The sequence below is a fragment of the Cricetulus griseus genome, chromosome 5, assembly GCF_003668045.3.
Source record: "Cricetulus griseus strain 17A/GY chromosome 5, alternate assembly CriGri-PICRH-1.0, whole genome shotgun sequence".
Taxonomy (NCBI): Eukaryota; Metazoa; Chordata; class Mammalia; order Rodentia; family Cricetidae; genus Cricetulus; species Cricetulus griseus.
The window spans coordinates 143,555,490-143,574,068 of NC_048598.1; the positions used below are offsets into that span (position 1 = coordinate 143,555,490).

An 18,579-nucleotide genomic window follows, 5' to 3' on the forward strand; every position below is an offset into this window, starting at 1 on the left:
TTAAAGGTTTATTTGTGATTTATTTCTTTCAAATTTAGTTTATTTTGTAGAATAGTCAGTGATAAGTTTAATAGAAGTTTTTTAAAGTTTTCCTAGGACAGCCAGGGCCTGCATAGAGAAACCCTGGAACCAGTATTTATCCCTAGTGTGCAAATGGACTTTGGGAGCCTATTCCCCATGGAGGGGGACTCTCTCAGCCTAGATACACAGGAGAAGGCCTAGGCCCCCCCAAGTGATATGACAGACTTTAATGATTCCCCCATGGAAGGCCTCATGCTCCCTGGGGAGTGGAAGGGCGGTGGGATGGGGGTTGGTGGGGGACATGGGAGGATGGGAGGGAGAGGGAACTGGGATTGATACATAAAATAAGATTGTTTCTAAATAAAAAAAAATTACAAAGAAAAACAAAACAAAACAAAACAAAAAGTATTTCTCAGGGTTGAGAAGATAGCCCAGTCGGTAAAATGCTTTCTTTGCAAGCATGATGACCTGAGATGGATCCCAAGAACCCAGGGGAAAAAAGTAGAATCCACATGTAATCTCAGCTCTGGGAGATGGAGACAGTTGAATTGTTGGGATTCACTCTCCTGCTAGCATAGCTTATTTGGTGACCTCCAGGCCAGTGTCTCAAAAAACAAGGTGCCTGGTTTCTGAGGATCGACACCTGAGATTATTCCCTGCCTTCCCATCCATATGAATAAATGTGCAACCACATATGTACACAAAAGTGCTCCAGAATCACACGCTTTACAATTTGTTTATTATGACCAGGTATGGTGGCACAATTGTAATCCTAGCACTTGGGAGGTAGAAGCAGACCTCTAGATCAGGAGATCTAGGTCATTCTCAGGGAGTTTGAGGCCAGCCTGGCAAACATGAAATTGCCTCAAAAAACAAAGGGCTGGAGGAATGGCTCAGTAGGTAAGAGCACTTGGTGCTGTTGGAGAAAACTCAAATTCAGTTTCTAGTACCCATGTCTGGTAGCTAACAACTGCCTGTAACTCTGGTTTCAAGGGATCTAATGCCTTCTTCTGACCCCTGCAGGTACCTACCCACACATACACAGACACATTTACATATATACACTCCTTAATAAAAATTAATAGCAACAGCAAAAAAGAAATAAATAAGAAAACAAATTTTATTTACCTAATCCTCATGGGGAGAATCAAACATTGTATTTAGTAGTCACTAATATACGCATATTATTTACACACATACACTTTTATACCTGCATATATATATCTCACATATATATATTGCTATGATTAATGACATTTCTTTTCAACTGATGGTTAGGTTCATAACTATAATTTTTCCATGTGTTATTAATGCTCTAATTCATTTATCATGCTGTCATGCAGCTTCTGCTTTGTGTACCAGGTACTGTAGAGACTTGCTCCACTATGATGTAGTGTAGACTGCTCTTTAGCTGTCTGTGTTGAAGGGTTACTTGGGATTTTTCTTCCCATCCTTTGGAATGAATGCTTTTTACAATAAAAGCAAGTTACTATGAAAACAAAAATTTTAAAGACCACTCAAAACACATGTTCTTATTTTTTTTATTATTTGGCTGTGATGAGACAATGTGACTGTGGCAACTCTTGTAATGGAAAACATTTCACTGGGCTGGCTTACAGTTTCAGAGGTGTAGTCCATTGTCAGCAGAGAACATGGGAGCTTACAGGCATACATGGTGCTAATAAAGTAGCTGAGAGTTCTACATCCAGAGCCACAGGCAATATCAAGCAAAAGCCACTGGGACTGTCTTTGGCCTTTGACGTCTCAAAGCCCATCCCCAGTGACTCATCCTCCAACAAAGTCACACTTACTCCAACAAGGCCACACCTCCTACTCCCTGATGCCACTCTCTGATGACCAACTTTTCAAATATATGAACCTATGGGGGCTATTCTTATTCAAACAACCACAGGGCTGGAGTCATGACTCAGCATTTAAGAGTGCTTGCTGCTCTTGCAGAGGACTGTCATTTGGTTCCCAGTACCCAGGCTGGACAATTCACAACCATTTTTAACTTCAGCTCCAGGGGGCCTGACACCCCATTCTGGCCATTGTAGACATCTGCACTCAATGTGTACATACATACCTACAGATACACATTCATACACATAAATAAAATTTAAAATAAAAAGCAGAAAAAATTAAATGTCACTATAAAACAAATTACATGTGAAATAAATTATACATGTATACATTTTATAAATAAAATAAATAAATATATGTGGACTAGGGAATAGGTCAGTGGGTATAATCCTTGTCTGTACGTGAGTTTGATCACCAGAACCCGTATAAAAATGCTAGACATGGTCCTGTGCTTGTAATCCCTGTATGGGGGTGTGGGAGCAGAGATAGTAGTATCTTTAAAGCTTGGAGTTAGACAGTCTAGCCTAATTGGTGAGCTCCAGACCAAAGAGATACTGTCTCAAAGGAGATGAATGGTGTTCTTGAACATGGAGTCTGGGGTTATCCTCTGGTCTCCACAAGCTTCTGGACACAGTGCATGTACTTCACTGCGCATGATCATGTACAGGAATGATAACTCACACACAAGAAGTACACAAAGGATGGTCAGTTTTGCTTAAAGTGAGATTCTTTGCAACTAGGATCATTAGAAGTATTAAAAAATTATATCTGAGATATTGCAAATAAAAACTAATATTGGTTCTACCCAGAGAAAGTTTGACTGGATTATGTTTCTTGAACATGTGACCTGGGAAGCAGAGGTGGGCAGATCTATTTCTGTGGCTTTGAGGACACCTTGGGCTATGTGGTGGTTTGAAAGAAAATGACCCCAAAGGGAGTGGCACTATTAGGAGGTGTGGTCTTACTGGAGAAAGTATGTCACTGTGGGGGCGGGTTTTGAAATCTCTTTTGCTCAAGCTTTCCTTAGTGTGACAGTAAGTTGACTCCTTTTGCCTGCAAGATGTAGCAGTCTCAGCTCCAGCACCAGGTCTGCCTGTATGCCACCAGGCTCCCCATCATGATGATAATGGACTGAACCTCTGAAACTGTAAGCAAGCCCCCCCAATTAAATGTTTTCCTTATAAGAGTTGCCGTGGTCATGGTATCTCTTCACAGCAATGAAAACATTAACTAAGACAGGCTATCCAGGCCTACACAGTAATATATTATTTATTTATTTATTTTGTAAAATATTATTTATAATATCAACTCCTCAGACTGAAATTCTCACTTAAATTTTTTTTTTTTTTCTGAGACAGAGTTTCTCTGTGACTTTGGAGGCTATCCTGGAACTAGCTCTTGTAGACTAAGTTGGTCTTGAACTCACAGAGATCTGCCAGCCTCTACCTCCTGATTGCTAAGACCAAAGTCGTGCGCCACCACTGCCCGGCTCACTTTAATTTTTTAAAATCTTTTTTCCATGCGTGTGCATGTGTGTACATGAGAGCATGGGTGCACTCATCTATGTGTGATCTATGAAAACCACAAGCCAAAGACCATCAATTGTCATTTTCTATCACTTTCCATCTTAGTGCTTAATACAAGACATCTTTTATTGCACCCTGAACTTGTTGTTTGCTCTAGACTGGTAACCAGCAAGTCCCTGAGATCTACCTGTCTATGTTTTTCTAGCACTAGGTTACTGGCATGCCTCTACATCAAACTTTTTACATGGGTGCTGGGGATTTGAACACAGATCCTTATGATTACATAGTAAACACTTTATCTGCTGAACCATTTCCCAGCCCACCACATCACTTCATTAACATATGTTGTTTGTGCAAGTACTGGGTTTCATTATGACCTATGTACTTTGGTCAGGTCCTTCTTGTTTCCTTTTCTTGTTCTCCCTTCTCCCAATCCTTTCCACATCTGTGATAGTTCTGCTTTTACTGTCATGTGTCGTTCCATGTATGGAAGGAAATGTAATGCCTGTCTTTATCAGATTGACTTATTTTGATTAACAGGATGGCTCTCTAGTTACCCATTTTCCTGGTGTATTTTCATTCTCCTTTACAGTGGAATAAATCTTCGTAGTGTATCTATCTAAGGCTGCATTTTCTACCCCTTCCTTCTTTTTCTCTTCTGTGTGTCTCAGGCTGGTCTGGAATTTGCAGTGGTTCTCCTCTACCCCCCATATAGCTCTGACTGTCCTGGAATTCACTATGTATATTAGGCTAGGATTAAAGGCATGTGCCACTAAGCCCAGCCTGCCTCAGCTGCTACCACCGTGTTCAGTGTGACATTTTCTTTGTCCATCTATTCATTAATGGGTCCTAAGTTGGTTATATAATGTGAGTATTGACAATACATAGTAGACATAGGTAGGTAGGTTTTTCTCCTCAGAGCTGATTGTGATTCTCAGAGAATGGTTTAGCTGGATCATATGGAAGGTTTTTTTAAAAAAATATTTCTATTTTTGAAGTATGTGTGTACTTGTGTGTCTGGGGTGGGTATATACATGTGAATGTAGGTACCTGTGAGGGTAAGAAGAGGTGGGTACTGGGAACTGAGCTCCAGATCTCTGAAAGGAAGCAAGCTCTTAACTCTTAACTGCTGAGTCATCTCTCCAGCCCCAGAAGTTCTAGTTTTAATTTTTTGAGGAACCTTACTACTGCTTTTTATGATCTTGTTTAACTCCTTTTGTTTCTTAGAGACAGGATCTTATGTAGTCCAGGCTGGCCTCAGATTTGCTGTGCAGCTGAGTTTGGTTTTGAATTCCTTATCTGTCTGTCTCTAACTCCCAGGTATTGGGATTATAGGCTTGTACTCTTATGTTGAACTCCCTCACTTAACTTTTGACCTGTCTTGATCAGTGTATTAACAGGAAAGAAAAGAGTACAAAGCAGTTTTAATTATGTGATTTTTATCACTGATGATTGAACTAAAGACCAATGAAAAAAATTCCTTTTTTTTTTTTTTTTTTTTGTTTGTTTTTTGTTTTTTGAGACAGGGTTTCTCCATAGCTTTGGAGCCTGCCCTGGAACTCGATTTGTAGACCAGCCTGGCCTCGAACTCACAGAGATCCACCTGCCTCTGCCTCCCCAGTGCTGGGATTAAGGGCGCCTTGTGCTGGGATTAAGGGCTGCCCTGTGAGAATAAAATTCTTATGTTTTCTTTTCTAGTGTATCAAATGATTTTCTAAGGTTGATAATAAGAGCTTTATATTTTTGTTTTTCTAAAATCAAATATATTAAAATTCAGCAAAGAATTACGTAGTAAGATAGTCTAATACTACCATGCAATGGCATAGTCGAGAAAGATGCCCTCCAACAACTGGCCACTTGTGGCAGTTGGCCTTGGGAGAGAGATGGCCTTGGGAGCACGAGAGTGGGAGAGCTGGCCCTGACCCTTACCAGCTGCAGCACTCAGGGGCATGAGTGTGGGTCCTGTGCCTTGCCTGGGCAGTACAGTAGAGCTGGCCCTGGTGATGTGGGTGCCTGTAAGCTGGCCCTACCCCTTGCTGCTTGCAGCGCTGAGAGAGCTAATTGAGGCCATCCTAGAGAACTCACCCTAGTGGTGACGATGTGGGAGAGCTGGCGGCTGACTAGTAATTCAGTTACCACCCAGGCCCAAAGCCAGAGCTATGAGTTGGCCAACCCCAACATCCACCTGTTTTATGAACTGCTGAAGCTTGAGAAGGGGGCAGTGCTACAGATCCAAAGCTGCAGGATCTCCACAACACAGGGCAACAACAGGATATCTGAGAGGAGTCCCAGTGAGGATCCAGTGTTGATAGTGTAGCAGAAGCCAGAGTCCTTGAACTGGACGATGACTCATCACAATGAATATTTGTGAGTGAAGATTTATGGACTGAAGGGTATACTGTGTGACTCACTGTGATACACTACAGCTTCTGCTATGAGATTTTTTTGTTTGTTTTTGTCTTTAAAAAATATTTTGGGAGGAAGTTGCAAGGGTAGAGGACAGATACCAAGAGACAGGGAGATGAGTGGGATTGGGGTGCATGATGTAAAATCTACAAAGAATCGATAGAAATTTAATACATGATAAAGATTGATAGAAATTAATATATGTCTATACACATCTATATGATATACTCTATCTGTCTATAGTATGTGTTTATCTGCATGTATTAAGAGTTCTCAGGAATGATATCACCATCAGGATTTCTATATCATACGCACATTCACATATGCTATGTCATTAAAACATGTTGATTTGTGTATGTATAATATGTGCACACATGCAGGTCACTGCATGCAGGTAGAGGTCAGAGGATAGCTCTTAGGAGTCAGTTTTCTCCTGCTACATTGTGGGATCTGGTACTTAAACTCAGGTTGTAGATCTTTGTGCTAGTGTGTCTACCCACTGAGCCATCCTCCTGACCCATATTCTATTATCTTTATATATATAAAAATCTTGATGTCTTAAAGAATATGTTTGGAGATATTCCTTTTGAGTTATTTTAGAAAATATTTCAAGGTTTGTTTTTGTTTTTAGGAAAATCAGTGTAATAAACAGCTGTTTGCAGTGTTTTAATAATGCTAATTAATCTATATAATATTAGAATTTTGAAATGTTGAGGAGGGTTTCTGTATTCTCTAAGTGTAGCTCTGTATGGTAGCCAACTGTGGTATTATGATATATTAATTTATATTTCTGTGCTTTATTTTTTTAGCTGGGCAGATGCTCAAACTCAAATCCAAAACATTGCTGCATCTTTTGACCAGGAAGCAGCTGCCATTCTCATGGCCCGACTGGCAATATACAGAGCAGAAACAGAGGAAGGGCCAGATGTGCTTAGGTGGCTGGACAGGCAGCTCATTCGACTGGTAAGAAGTGGACTTTGTGCTTTTCTCAGCTTGTCAGCATAGTACATGTTTGATAAAGTGCTTATAGTGGGTGGGGAGAACTGTACGAAGAACGGTTCAAAGTACTGAACTAGTAATAAAGAGCAGTGTTGATTCGCTTCCTTAAAAATGGATGGCAAGTATGCTACCTATTGTTTTGGCTGTGTGAAGTTAGGTTGGAAATTAATTTTATATTATTCTATGAATTTTGTTTTTGTTTTGAGACAGGGTCTCTGTGTGTAGCCTTAGCTGATCTGGGGCTTGCTGTCACTGTGATTAGTCTTTACCCTGGCTTTTATTTTCTGTTTTATATTATTTTATATATATTTTATATTATATATATTTCTATTTTATATTCAGTGGAATATCACTATGTAGGCTGGCCTTAAGTGTACTCTCAGATCCTAGGATTATATTATAAGCATAATCAGTTCTTAACATTTAATTTTTACTTTGTAAACTCTGTCCTGCACTTTTTCATTCTCTCTTCAACTTAAACACATGGTTGAGACTTCTATTAGAGGTCTACTAAGTGTCATAGGAGAGCTTGTTCAGAGTTAGCTACTTTTGCAGTATTGTCTAGATTTCTCCAACCTAAGAGCACCCCTTCCTCACAACACCTCTTTGTTAAGAAAGCAGTGTTGTGCTATTAAATGCGTCTTTTCAAATGAGCATTAACCTTGTATAGCCCACCAGTGATAGAACACTGTCAATATAAATGCTGGCACAGGTCCTCCATGGGTCCTCGATGGGGATAAATTATTAAGAATTTCACTTATGCTTCTTTAAAACATCAGAATACATTTGTAGCGGATAAGTTTTCTTGACTGTCACTATCATTAGATCCATATACATTCCTGAGCCTCCAACTGGAGGCTATTTCCAGCTTATTGCATAGACCTCCTGTGCATTGTGTGGCATGGAGCCAGTGCTTTGACTAAGTGCACTGTTTGTTTATTTATTTATTTATTTATTTATTTATTTAATACTCTCCATAACTTTTTTTAAAAGACTTTATTTATTTATTATGTATACAACATTCTACTTCCATGTATATCTACACACCAGAAGAGGGCACCAGATCTCATAACGGATGGTTATGAGCCACCATGTGGTTGCTGGGAATTGAACTCAGGACCTCTGGAAGAACAGTCGGTGCTCTTAACCGCTGAGCCATCTCTCCAGCCCTCTCTATAACCTTTTTATATAACTTTAGTTTATTCCTCTGATTTTCTTAGACATTCTTAGACAAATTTCTTTTTCCCTTTCTTTATTACTTTAGTACATTCTCATTTCTCAGTCAACATAAAATTTTTTTATCAAAGTCCTTTTCATAGTTTTTAATAACTTTAAGGCCGATTTTTTTTTTTTTTTTAGAACATCTAAATCAGACCAGATAGTTCACCTGCCTGAGTTCCACGAGTTCAGGGAAGAGAACTTGGGTGGGGGTGCTGCTGGTAATTCCAGACCCTCGGCCAATGCAGGGGTGGGAAAAAGCCCCCCGAAGCCCCCCTGCATAACGTGTGTGGAGCACAGAGAAGGCCAGGCAGATGGCAGCCCTGCAGCCATGTTCCCTCAGAGCAGGGAAACCCCTGCCTCAAGCCAGGACCCATGGCAGGATGGCAGCTGGGGCAGAGACAGCCCCACTTGGCATGCCTCACAGACCCACAGGTGGGGATAGAAAGGAGGTGGCGTGGTGGATCCTGAATTGAAAACCAATGATGACAACACAGAATAGACAGGAAAGAACAGACGCCAACCCAATCCGCCCGCGCTGCTTATAAGGCAATGGCACTGGGAAGACGGGCGGCAGAACCCGGCAGCTACAATCGCTGCTAACTGAGGCAGGTCTAAGTGTCCTTGGCCTCCATTCGTACCTCCTGGGTGTCCTCAGAGCAGCAGTCTGTAATCCTCCTGGCACATCTGCCGATCACAGTTGAGGTGGAATCCAGGGATGGGGTGGTTAGTATGGAGACAGACTCGAACAGCAAAAACAGGATAGACATCAGACAGAACAAACCTCACGGCAAAGAAATGGTGCCCCTAACCAAAATTACAAACAACCCTTGGACTTTCGTCCAGGGCGGAACCAAGGGTTCTAGAAACACAGTTTCTCGAACGTCTGCTTTCCCTATGGTCCAAATTATACAAATAGAGGTCACGAGTCCTGCGCAGGCTCAGATCAACAAATCAGCAAATTCAAGTGGCACCAAACCAACAAAACAGCAAATTCAAGTGGCACCAAACCAACAACACAGCAAGAGACATAACAAGCAAATATATAACATTGAACATATAAGTTGCGAGCTTGAATCATCTTACCTCCAAGATCGAATCCACTCAGGTGAGGGGTGGTCGCAAATCACGGACGAGCCCCCAAGTGTTAGACCCCCGGAAAACTCAGGTATCTGGGGTTCCAGGCCACGACTGAGGTCAACCCAATCACCAGGTGGATTCGAGAGCTTGCTGCAAACTGCATGAGGCTTTATTGTAATTTAATGAGCTAACCCCATGTTAGCTCGGGTCTTTCACCCACCCGCCATGGCGGATGGCTAGCAAAGACCTATTTATTTTTCTTAAGGATTTTATTTATTTATTTATTATGTATATAGTGTTCTGCCTGCATATATGCCTACAGGCCAGAAGAGGGCGCCGGATCTCATTACAGATGGTTGTGAGCCACCATGTGGTTGCTGGGATTTGAACTCAGGACCTCTGGAAGAACAGTCAGTGCTCTTAACCACTGAGCCATCTCTCCAGCCTCAAGTGCACAGTTTTAAATGGAACTTTTTTAAAAATCCTTTTTTTGTATTGGTGATCATACTCAAGGCCTTGTCCAGCATGCTGATTCCTTAGCTCTGGCACTGGGCTCTAAAATAGGAGTGTTTCTGTTTCCTAAGTTGCATTTTGCCCTGGCATTTTACTGACTGTAATTTTAACATATTGGTGTTTCTGGGATCTCACCAACCATGTGAACTTAACATTTGTGGATAATAAGTTGTGCTATCTATCTATCTATCTATCTATCTATCTATCTATCTATCTATCATCTGTCTGTCTGTCTATCGATCGATCGATCCATCTATCGAGACAGGGTTTTACTGTGTAACAGTCTTGGCTGTTCTGGAACTAGCTCTGTAGACCAGGCTGGCCTCTAATTCACAGAGGTCTGCCTGCCTCTACTTCCAGAGTGCTAGGATTAAAGGCATGCACCACCACCCTCTGGCCTTGATTTTGTCTTAAAAAATGCCCTATTGTTTTGAGAGTCTAAAAGCTGAAGTATCTGGTGTGTGTGTATTTGGGTAGTGGCTGTGATTTACAGTAAAGTGTCTTTTCTATCTTGCTAGAGCTGTTGTATATTAATAGGCTGTCACATATGACACTAAAATTTTATAAATGCTCTGGATTATCAACAAAACCCACTAAGCACTTTTTTTTTTGTGAAAAAAAAAAGACTTTTTTCTTTGTCCTTTGTGCACAAAAGACTCAGTATTGTAATTTTCTAAAGCATTCTTAATAGGTTTAGGCTTCTTTTCTATTTTATCTCTCACCTTCACAAACTGCTACAATTGTCTGATATATTTTAAAATGAGAAACATTAATAAAAATCAAAAGGTCCTAGTGAATACCAAAATAGACAGTTGCACTAGACATAAAACAACAGTTTCCTCACTGTGTATGGCCGCTTTTAGCTACACATTGAACATTTTGCAACATGTACACAGCAGCAAGGCATCTGAGCCAGAGGGAAGGTTATACAGGATGGGGGACCTCCAAGTGCCAGCTGTGGTGTCCTTTCATGGTTCAGGCAGGACACTGAACAGCAAGTGTGGGGGCTGGCTAAAGGGATCTGAGGGCAAACAAATCATCTCACACACATATTATCCTCATGTCTCTTTATTCTTCAGAAGTTGTTGTTCCCCAACCCCACAAGGCTTCCAGTTTATATACCCATACAGACACAATTAGCAATTTTCTGGCAATAGCAAGGATACCAGGCATGTGTTTCTGAGGACCAAGAGAAGAGATAAGGTTGACAAAGCATCTGTTATTTTACTATGTTTCAGAAAGGGTGTGGCTGAGGAGTGCCTGGGCATATCTGAAAAGGGTAAATTGAGGAAGGGACTATGATTTCTAAGGGGGGGGAGGGAATTGGTGTGTTAACTACATTTGTGTGGTTAAGTCAGAAGTTTGTACATTGATTGTTGTACATTTCTACATTGGTAAATGTAGAAAAAGGGAAGAAAATGTGGCAGTGCTCTGCAGTCTCTGAGCACTTTCTTCTGCCTCTTCCAGGGCATCTGGGAACACCGCATTGTGGTAACCATGGCAACCAGCATAAGCTGTGGCATTTGATCTGCATTAGCATTTTCAGCATTTAGCTGATTAAAGGGAACTTCTCAGTGCTAGATCAAAGGGAAAAACTATGGCTGTGTAGTGTAAGATGTGGAGGCTGCTGCTTGCAGCCTCAGTGTAAGCATCCAGGTGTTCCTATTGCTGATGCCCGGTGAGAAGGAATTCAAGGCCCCCAGTATATATTCTATATGCCAAGATTACACAGCCAAATGAAAAGTCATCCTCCTGACTTGCCACAGATATATGTGCCCAGTAGATGGAATATTTTCATGAGATAAACACACCCGAGCAGTGGGAAACACAGGAAGCTATTCTTAGGGAAGAGATAAAGTGACTCATGAGAGAAATTATAGACAGTAACAACTGATTTCCACAGCCAGTGACTCCACAGACTTGCCTGGTTAGCTCCCTATCACTCATGTGGTAGGGCCTGTTGAATATTAGTTATCCTGCTGTATTTCTTATGGCCATTGACAGTATAGATTGAGTGTCACATCAAGAGGAGACCAGTGGAGGTAATTTCGGAGAAAGGCTGATATAATCCAACTACTATCCTACTTTTGTGAAACATCTATTGCCCTTTTTTTGTGCCTTAGCTGTATGGTGATCAAAAGTGAGAATGGCATTATCCAAATGTTAGTCACATTTCCTTCACCACAACATAGAAAGGGTTTAGTTTGGCTTATTGTTTTACAGTTTTCGGTTTGTGATCCTTGGCCCTGTTGTGTTAGGCCTGTAATGTTGCTGCAGTGAGAAAGGGAGACTGTGATTATACAGTTCCCTTCAAGGTGTGCCCCAAGGGATCAAAATATCTCTCTCCCATTAGGCCCTTTTCCTCCCACTGGTGCTGTGAACTGGTAACCAAATCTCCAACACATGGGCCTGTAAGACAGAGACTTTCTGCTTGACAAAGTGAGGCTAGTGGTTAAGGTTCATTGCCTGTTGTAGTAATAGCTCATCATTGTGCAAGGCAGCTGATGCCTCTTGCCATATTCTCTTGTGTGACTGGCTTCCTTGTTGCTTGTGCGTTCCAGTTTTTGCTTCTATAAATCCATTTCTTTACTAGACTTTTTTTTTTTCTCTTTTGGGCACTTTGGGTATGGCAAACTTGGTATCATCAGTTTACTTTTGTAGCTGCTGTGGTGTGTTGACTGTGCATCTTTTTGTCCTTGACCAATATTGAAAAAGATACTGTGATAGTCTTAGGAAGCTTCTGTTGACCACACCCCCACCGGCATTTACATATTTTTTATTTGCTGCAAAAGACTCTTGCTTAAAACAATCTAAACATTTTAGAGTGATTTTGTTGCATTTCTAAAATTCAGATAGTTTTTGGTTGTGATTAGTCTCTTGCTAAGCCAATACATGATATTCCAACTTTACCCTATGTTAAATATCTGTCTGCTAAAAAGTAATAACTTTTTATAAATAGAATATTTATGGGCAGAATTTTACTTGTTATACCCGGAACAAATCACTACTATTTTATTTTATTTAGTGTCAGAAATTTGGAGAATATCACAAGGATGACCCAAGTTCCTTCCGATTCTCAGAAACATTTTCCCTTTATCCACAGGTAAGAAGGTCAAAGAACATGCTCTTTTCTCTTGTTACCCAATAGCACTGAGTTTCATATTTTTTGTTGTTTATCTTTTAATAATGGTTTATGAATGTGTTTTGTTGTATTATTCTTTTAGATTGGTAAATTTTGGGATAACTCAGAAATTAATTTTGTGCTGTGTGGTTAATGAAAAGAATATAATATCCCCATATAGGCCTTACAAATAGTTACTATTTGTAGTGCCTGAAGACTTAACTGAAGCTTACTGTGGGTGCAAGCAATGCTAAAGCCCATTAGCGTGCCATCTGAGGTAAGAGGTTCTAATTACACCAATGCTAAAAGAACATAATTTTACCATTGAGGTAATCTGGTGGCACGTAGTCATCACCTGAGAACAATTTTATAGTACCATACGAGCTAAGAGACGTGAGCTTAACTTGCCTTACTGTACCTTTACCATCTTTGTGTTTGTCTTTTTTCTTCCTTCCTTCCTTTTCTTTCTTTCTTTCTTTTTTCTTTTTTTTTCTGTTTTTGAGACAGGGTCTTCTTTGTAGTCAGGGTTCGTTTTGAACTTGTCATGTTCTCACCTTAGTCTTCTAAGTGCAGGGATTATACACTTGTACCTTTAGTGCCTCAGTGAAATTAATTTTTGCCTATAAAAGCTTTGTCCTGAAACTCCAACTTTCAACACCCCCACCTTTTCCTTTTGTTTTTTTGAGACAGGATTTCTCTGTGTAGCTCTGGCTCACTCTATAGATTAATATGGCCTCAAACTCAAGAGATCCACCTGCCTCTGTTTCCTAAGTGCTGGGATTAAAAGTATGCATCACTACCGCCCAGCCCTTTTTTGTTTTCTCTTGAGGCAAGGTCCCCAGCCTAGGCATGTCTTAACCTCCTGTACATCTTGTTATTTGGTAGCCGGAGTGGAACTCTAATCCCCATGCTTGCCTAGCAAGCTCTCTTAACTGCAGAGCTTTATCTCACCAGCCCAGATATAGCTCATGAATATCAAGTCAAGCTTTCTTGGGATATACTTTAGAGTATTCTTTATGAAAACATTTATCTTATATTTTATATGTTTGTGTATATCTATATGAGTGTTTGTGCACCATGTATGTGCAAGTGCCTGCAGAGGCCAGGGCTTCTGATACCCTGAAATGAAGTTAAAGGGAGTGGTGAACCACCCAGTGTGGGTTCTGGTAACTGAAACCCCCTACCCCTGAGTCCATTGGTAATGCCCTTAATTGCTAAGCCATTTCTCCAGTCCTACTTTTGTTTTGCTAATGTGACACAATAGTGTAAGCTAATGTTTTGTAAGAGAATTGCTATTGCCATATTAAAAGCAGTAAAAGCTATCTCACCTGTTTTATCTTGTAGTTTATGTTTCATTTAAGAAGATCTCCTTTCTTGCAAGTTTTTAACAATAGTCCTGATGAGAGTTCATATTATCGTCACCATTTCATGCGTCAAGATCTGACACAGTCTCTAATCATGATTCAGCCCATTCTGTATGCCTATTCTTTTAGTGGCCCGCCAGAGGTAAGAGGAAAAAGAAAGAATTGATTGGTCTTGTTACTGTGATGTATGGCATTAAGAAAATGAAAACAACTATTGTTTTGAAATGAAGTGGAATTTTTTAAATTATTATTATAAGATATTAGTTTAAAAACATTTATGAGTATTCCCTATATAGTAGATTATATCATTGCATAATATGAAAGTATTATAGAAGATACTCTTTGGTGACTGTGTTTAGTGTTTGGTTGACAAAGCTCCCTAGAATTTACAATTAGTTTTTGAAGGCTCAGAAATGATCATGGCTGTGGAGGAGATGGCTAACTTCATAGCTTAATGTCTGTTAGGACAGTCTATCACAGTCAAATCTCTTGTTTTCACATATCTTAATTTTCCTTTGGTCCCTTGAGAATGTAAGCAGAACTGATCATAAGGATAGGGATTTGGAAGAGTGATAAAGTCACCCTCTGAGCTATTTTGGAAAACTGTTCCACACACATTTATCTATTATCAAATGAATAGCTTTTCCTTATGATAATTTTTTTTTTGAGACAGGGTCTCCCTAGCATTGGAGCCTATCCTGAAACTGTAGACCAGGCTGGCTTCAAATTCACAGAGATTTGCCTGCCTCTGCTTCCCGAATGCTGTTACACAGAGAAACCCTGTCTCCAAAAGCCAAAAACCAAAAAACCAACCAACCAAACAAACAAAACCCTAAAATCTATATAATGGCTATATTTGGAAATAGTACTTTAGGAAAGGTCAGCATAACTGGGTGTTTATTGTATCTCAAGTCTCATAAAATAGTGAGTTAATGATGCCTCTTTTGTTACTTTTTTTTCTTTTTTGGTCTTTTTGAGGCAAGGTTTCTCTCTGTAGTCCTGGTTGTCCTGGAACTCACTATGTTGAACAGGTTGGCCTTGAACTCACAAAGATCCTCCTGCTTCTGTCTCCCAAGGGCTGGTATAAAAGTGTGTGCCACCATGCTTGGCTTGCTACTACTTGCTACCTGAGAATTGAAGATTAGTTTAGAAGAGAACTAGAGTCCTTCATCTTGAGCACCTGTCCTTGTCCAATCCCAGCTATTGTGAAACTGCATAATGTTTTGCTTTAATTCTCTTTCTGTCCCTATTCTTTTTTCTTCTATCTGGGCCATTTTCATTAATATAGTGACTTTAATAGCACTCAATCATCAAAACCCCAATTTGTCTCCTTTATTTTCTCTATCACTTAATTTCTCTATTCCCTGACACAGTTAAACTCAAAGTTATTTGTTGGCCATACTAAAAATTTTTTTCTTTTGAATTTGAATTTTTTTCTTTGCTCCATGTGCATGCTTGGTGTCTGAGGAGGCTAGAATAGGGTGTGGGATCCCCTGGCAGTAGAGTTTAGGCAGTTGTGAGTCACCATGTAGTTGCTGTGCCATCCCTCTAGCCCCCAGACTTTAAATTTATTTTTATGTAGTGTATGTATGTGTGTCAGGATGTGCACATGCACAGGGTGGCCATGGAGGACAGGGGAGGCTTCTGTGTCTCCTGCAGCCATAGTTATCTGGAGTTGTGAGCACTCCGATTATGAGTTCTGCGAACTGAACTCAGGACCTCTGAAAGAGTAGCAAGTACTGTTAAACTTCTGTGTTCTCTCTCCAACTCTGTTGTCTATATTTTCTGACCTCACAGTCTCTTCTCAACTTAAATGCGGCAAACTTGTTGGACAGTATCCTTCAACAAACTCAACAGCATTTCTCTGGAGAGGGCTCTTTCCTTCAAACCTTTTGTTATCTACTATTCCTTCCCACTTTTCTTTCTGGCCACAAAGAGCTTTTTAGTCTCATTTTGCTGATTCCCTCCTTTTAGATTTCTAAGTCCTTAAAAAGAGATTAAGAGGTTAATCTTTTTTGTTATTGTTTTGAGACAGCATCATACTTTGTAGCCCAGGCTGACCTTGAACTCACTGATGCTGCTTCCACAGCCTCCCAAGTGCTGAGATTACAGGCATAGACCTCTCTGCTTGTCAGGGGTTCAGACTTTTTATTTTCTTTATCCTCAGCTTCTCTAAATGATGTCATCTAAACCCATAGCTTTGGTTGTTCTTTGTGTATGTGTTACTCAAACTTACAATCAGTTTAGGATGCTTCATTTCATATTCAGAGCTATTTTCTCATGCACCCTAAATTTCTTATATCCCAAGCCTTTCATCTTTCCCTCAGTGTTACATTCATCAGGCTTAGGAAATCACCTTTGATTTCTCCTTAATTATTTTAATTTTTTTGAGACTCTGTATATAGCCTTGACTGATATGGAACTTGCTGCATAGACCAGTATGGCTTAGAACTCAGAGATTCCTGCCTCTGCCTCCCAAGTGCTGTGATAGTTGTGCACCATCATGCCTGAAACATTGACTCTTAAAATTGTGACTTTAGTGTTAGAGTCCTTAGAGAATTAAAATACATTGAGAATTCACAATGTCAGGTAATGTTTGATAAATTTAAAATTTAAGAAATAAGATGAAGTGGAGAAGGAGCTACAAAAGCACACTTTGCTGGATAGTGCTATAATATCTAATACCTTGTATTATCTAATACCTTGTATGCAAATGTGAAACAAGAATTAAAACGATTTAGATGATAACCTTAATCTCTGTCATTGCTTCATTTCAGCCAGTTCTTCTGGATAGCAGCAGCATTCTTGCAGATCGCATTCTTCTCATGGACACATTTTTCCAGATTTTGATTTATCATGGTGAGGTAAGACTCAGCATTTAAAGTTATATATACCAAATCTTTTTACTTTAAGTAAAAAGTTTTCTCTGACTAATATTTGGTTTATATTTAGTCTGTGATAAGTCTTTATTTATAGTAAGATAAGGTTGACTAATTCAAAGATTAAAAATTCAGTGTACTTCAAAGTGCAAACATTTTGAGTACCAAAATGTTAGATATGGAAAGTCTCGTTTTTTCCTGTTCATAGTTATTATTTAAAATTTAAAATAAAATTGGTTTTGTTTGTTTATTTTATGTGTATTTGTTTTATCACCTCTGTGTGAGCTCTGTTTGTGTTCTTAAACTTATAGTGATCCGACTGTCTCTGTCTCCCAAGTGCTAGGATTAAGGGTGTGTACCACCACTGGCCTGGCCTTTATGGCTAACTAGTGTGGCTAACTATGGTCTGATCCTCAGGCAAGCTTTATTTGTTAAATCATAAACAAATTATCACCACAATGATTCTTCATGGTATAGGATTTTAGGTGTCAATCATATTTAGCCTACTTGTGTTTATTTTGTTGTTTTGTTCACACACTGGTGGACACAAAAGTACAGTATGATGAAAGTATAAACATGGACATACCACACTCTTGGGTTTCACCTAAAGAAACGGAGGGGAAAAAAAATCAGCTTTTGTCAATGGGCAAACTTGCCTTTTCATTACTATATGCAATCTAAAGGTTTTTCTACATGTTCAATGTAACCTGAAAATTCATTTAAGGCATAAATGGAAGTTTATAACTTTTTGAAGTGATGACTGGTTGAAAGAACAGAGTGGATAGCTGTTAAGCTTTATTTGGTTATTTAGCAGCCTATTCCTGCATTTATTCATTTAGGCAATACGTCAATATATCCCCCATGTATGAAAACACTGCTATGCCCAGTTTGGAAAGCACATCCACTTTTCCTGGATCTGTGCTTAAGCTTGTAGTGTAGTGTATTATAACTTATTAGGGATTTATTTTCTAGTTAACCTTATTTGTAAATTATTTTAGGTTTTATTATTGAGGATGGCTGAGTGTTGAAACAGTCTGAAATGGTAGTCCAGCCTTTCCTTGGACTTATAATATTCCTGCCTCAACCTCCTATGCTGGGATTACTTGTGTTAGCCACCACAGCTGGCTTTGTAATATCACTTTAAATAATACTGTCCAGTGTCTTCAAAAGGATTTTTTCACTGGGCTTGATGACATATGTCTTAGATCCAGTACTTGGAAGTCAAATCTGTGAGTTTGAGGCCATTCTGGTTTACATAGCAAGTTCCAGGCTACATGGTAAGACCCTGTCTCAAAAGTTTTTAAATTTTTTTTTCCTGTTTGGCATTTTTTAAGATTAATTTTTAAATGTGTGTGTTTACTCATGGGCACCCATGCACACATGAGTACAGGTGCTAATGGAGTTAGAAGAGCTGGAGTTCTAGGCAATTGTGAACTGCCTGATATGAGTGCTAAGAACTGAATTTGGACCCTGTGCAAAGTACTCTTAACCACTGAATGCTTCTCCAGCCACTACTTTTATTTTTAATTGACACCAGTTTCTAATTCACCTTATATTTGAAGAATAGAGACAGGGTTTTTCTTTTTCTT

At 39.6% G+C, this 18,579-nt stretch overlaps 1 protein-coding gene across 1 annotated transcript in view; it reads left to right on the top strand.

Annotated features, from left to right (window-relative positions):
- Sec23a (Sec23 homolog A, COPII coat complex component) overlaps nucleotides 1-18,579 on the top strand; it is a 57,169-nt gene that overhangs the window by 24,924 nt on the left and 13,666 nt on the right. Inside the window, exons 14-17 of the mRNA XM_027419666.2 lie at nucleotides 6,626-6,779; nucleotides 12,652-12,729; nucleotides 14,092-14,253; nucleotides 16,889-16,975. Coding sequence (XP_027275467.1) covers nucleotides 6,626-6,779; nucleotides 12,652-12,729; nucleotides 14,092-14,253; nucleotides 16,889-16,975 — 481 coding nt within the window. The remainder of the gene's footprint in view (nucleotides 1-6,625; nucleotides 6,780-12,651; nucleotides 12,730-14,091; nucleotides 14,254-16,888; nucleotides 16,976-18,579) is intronic.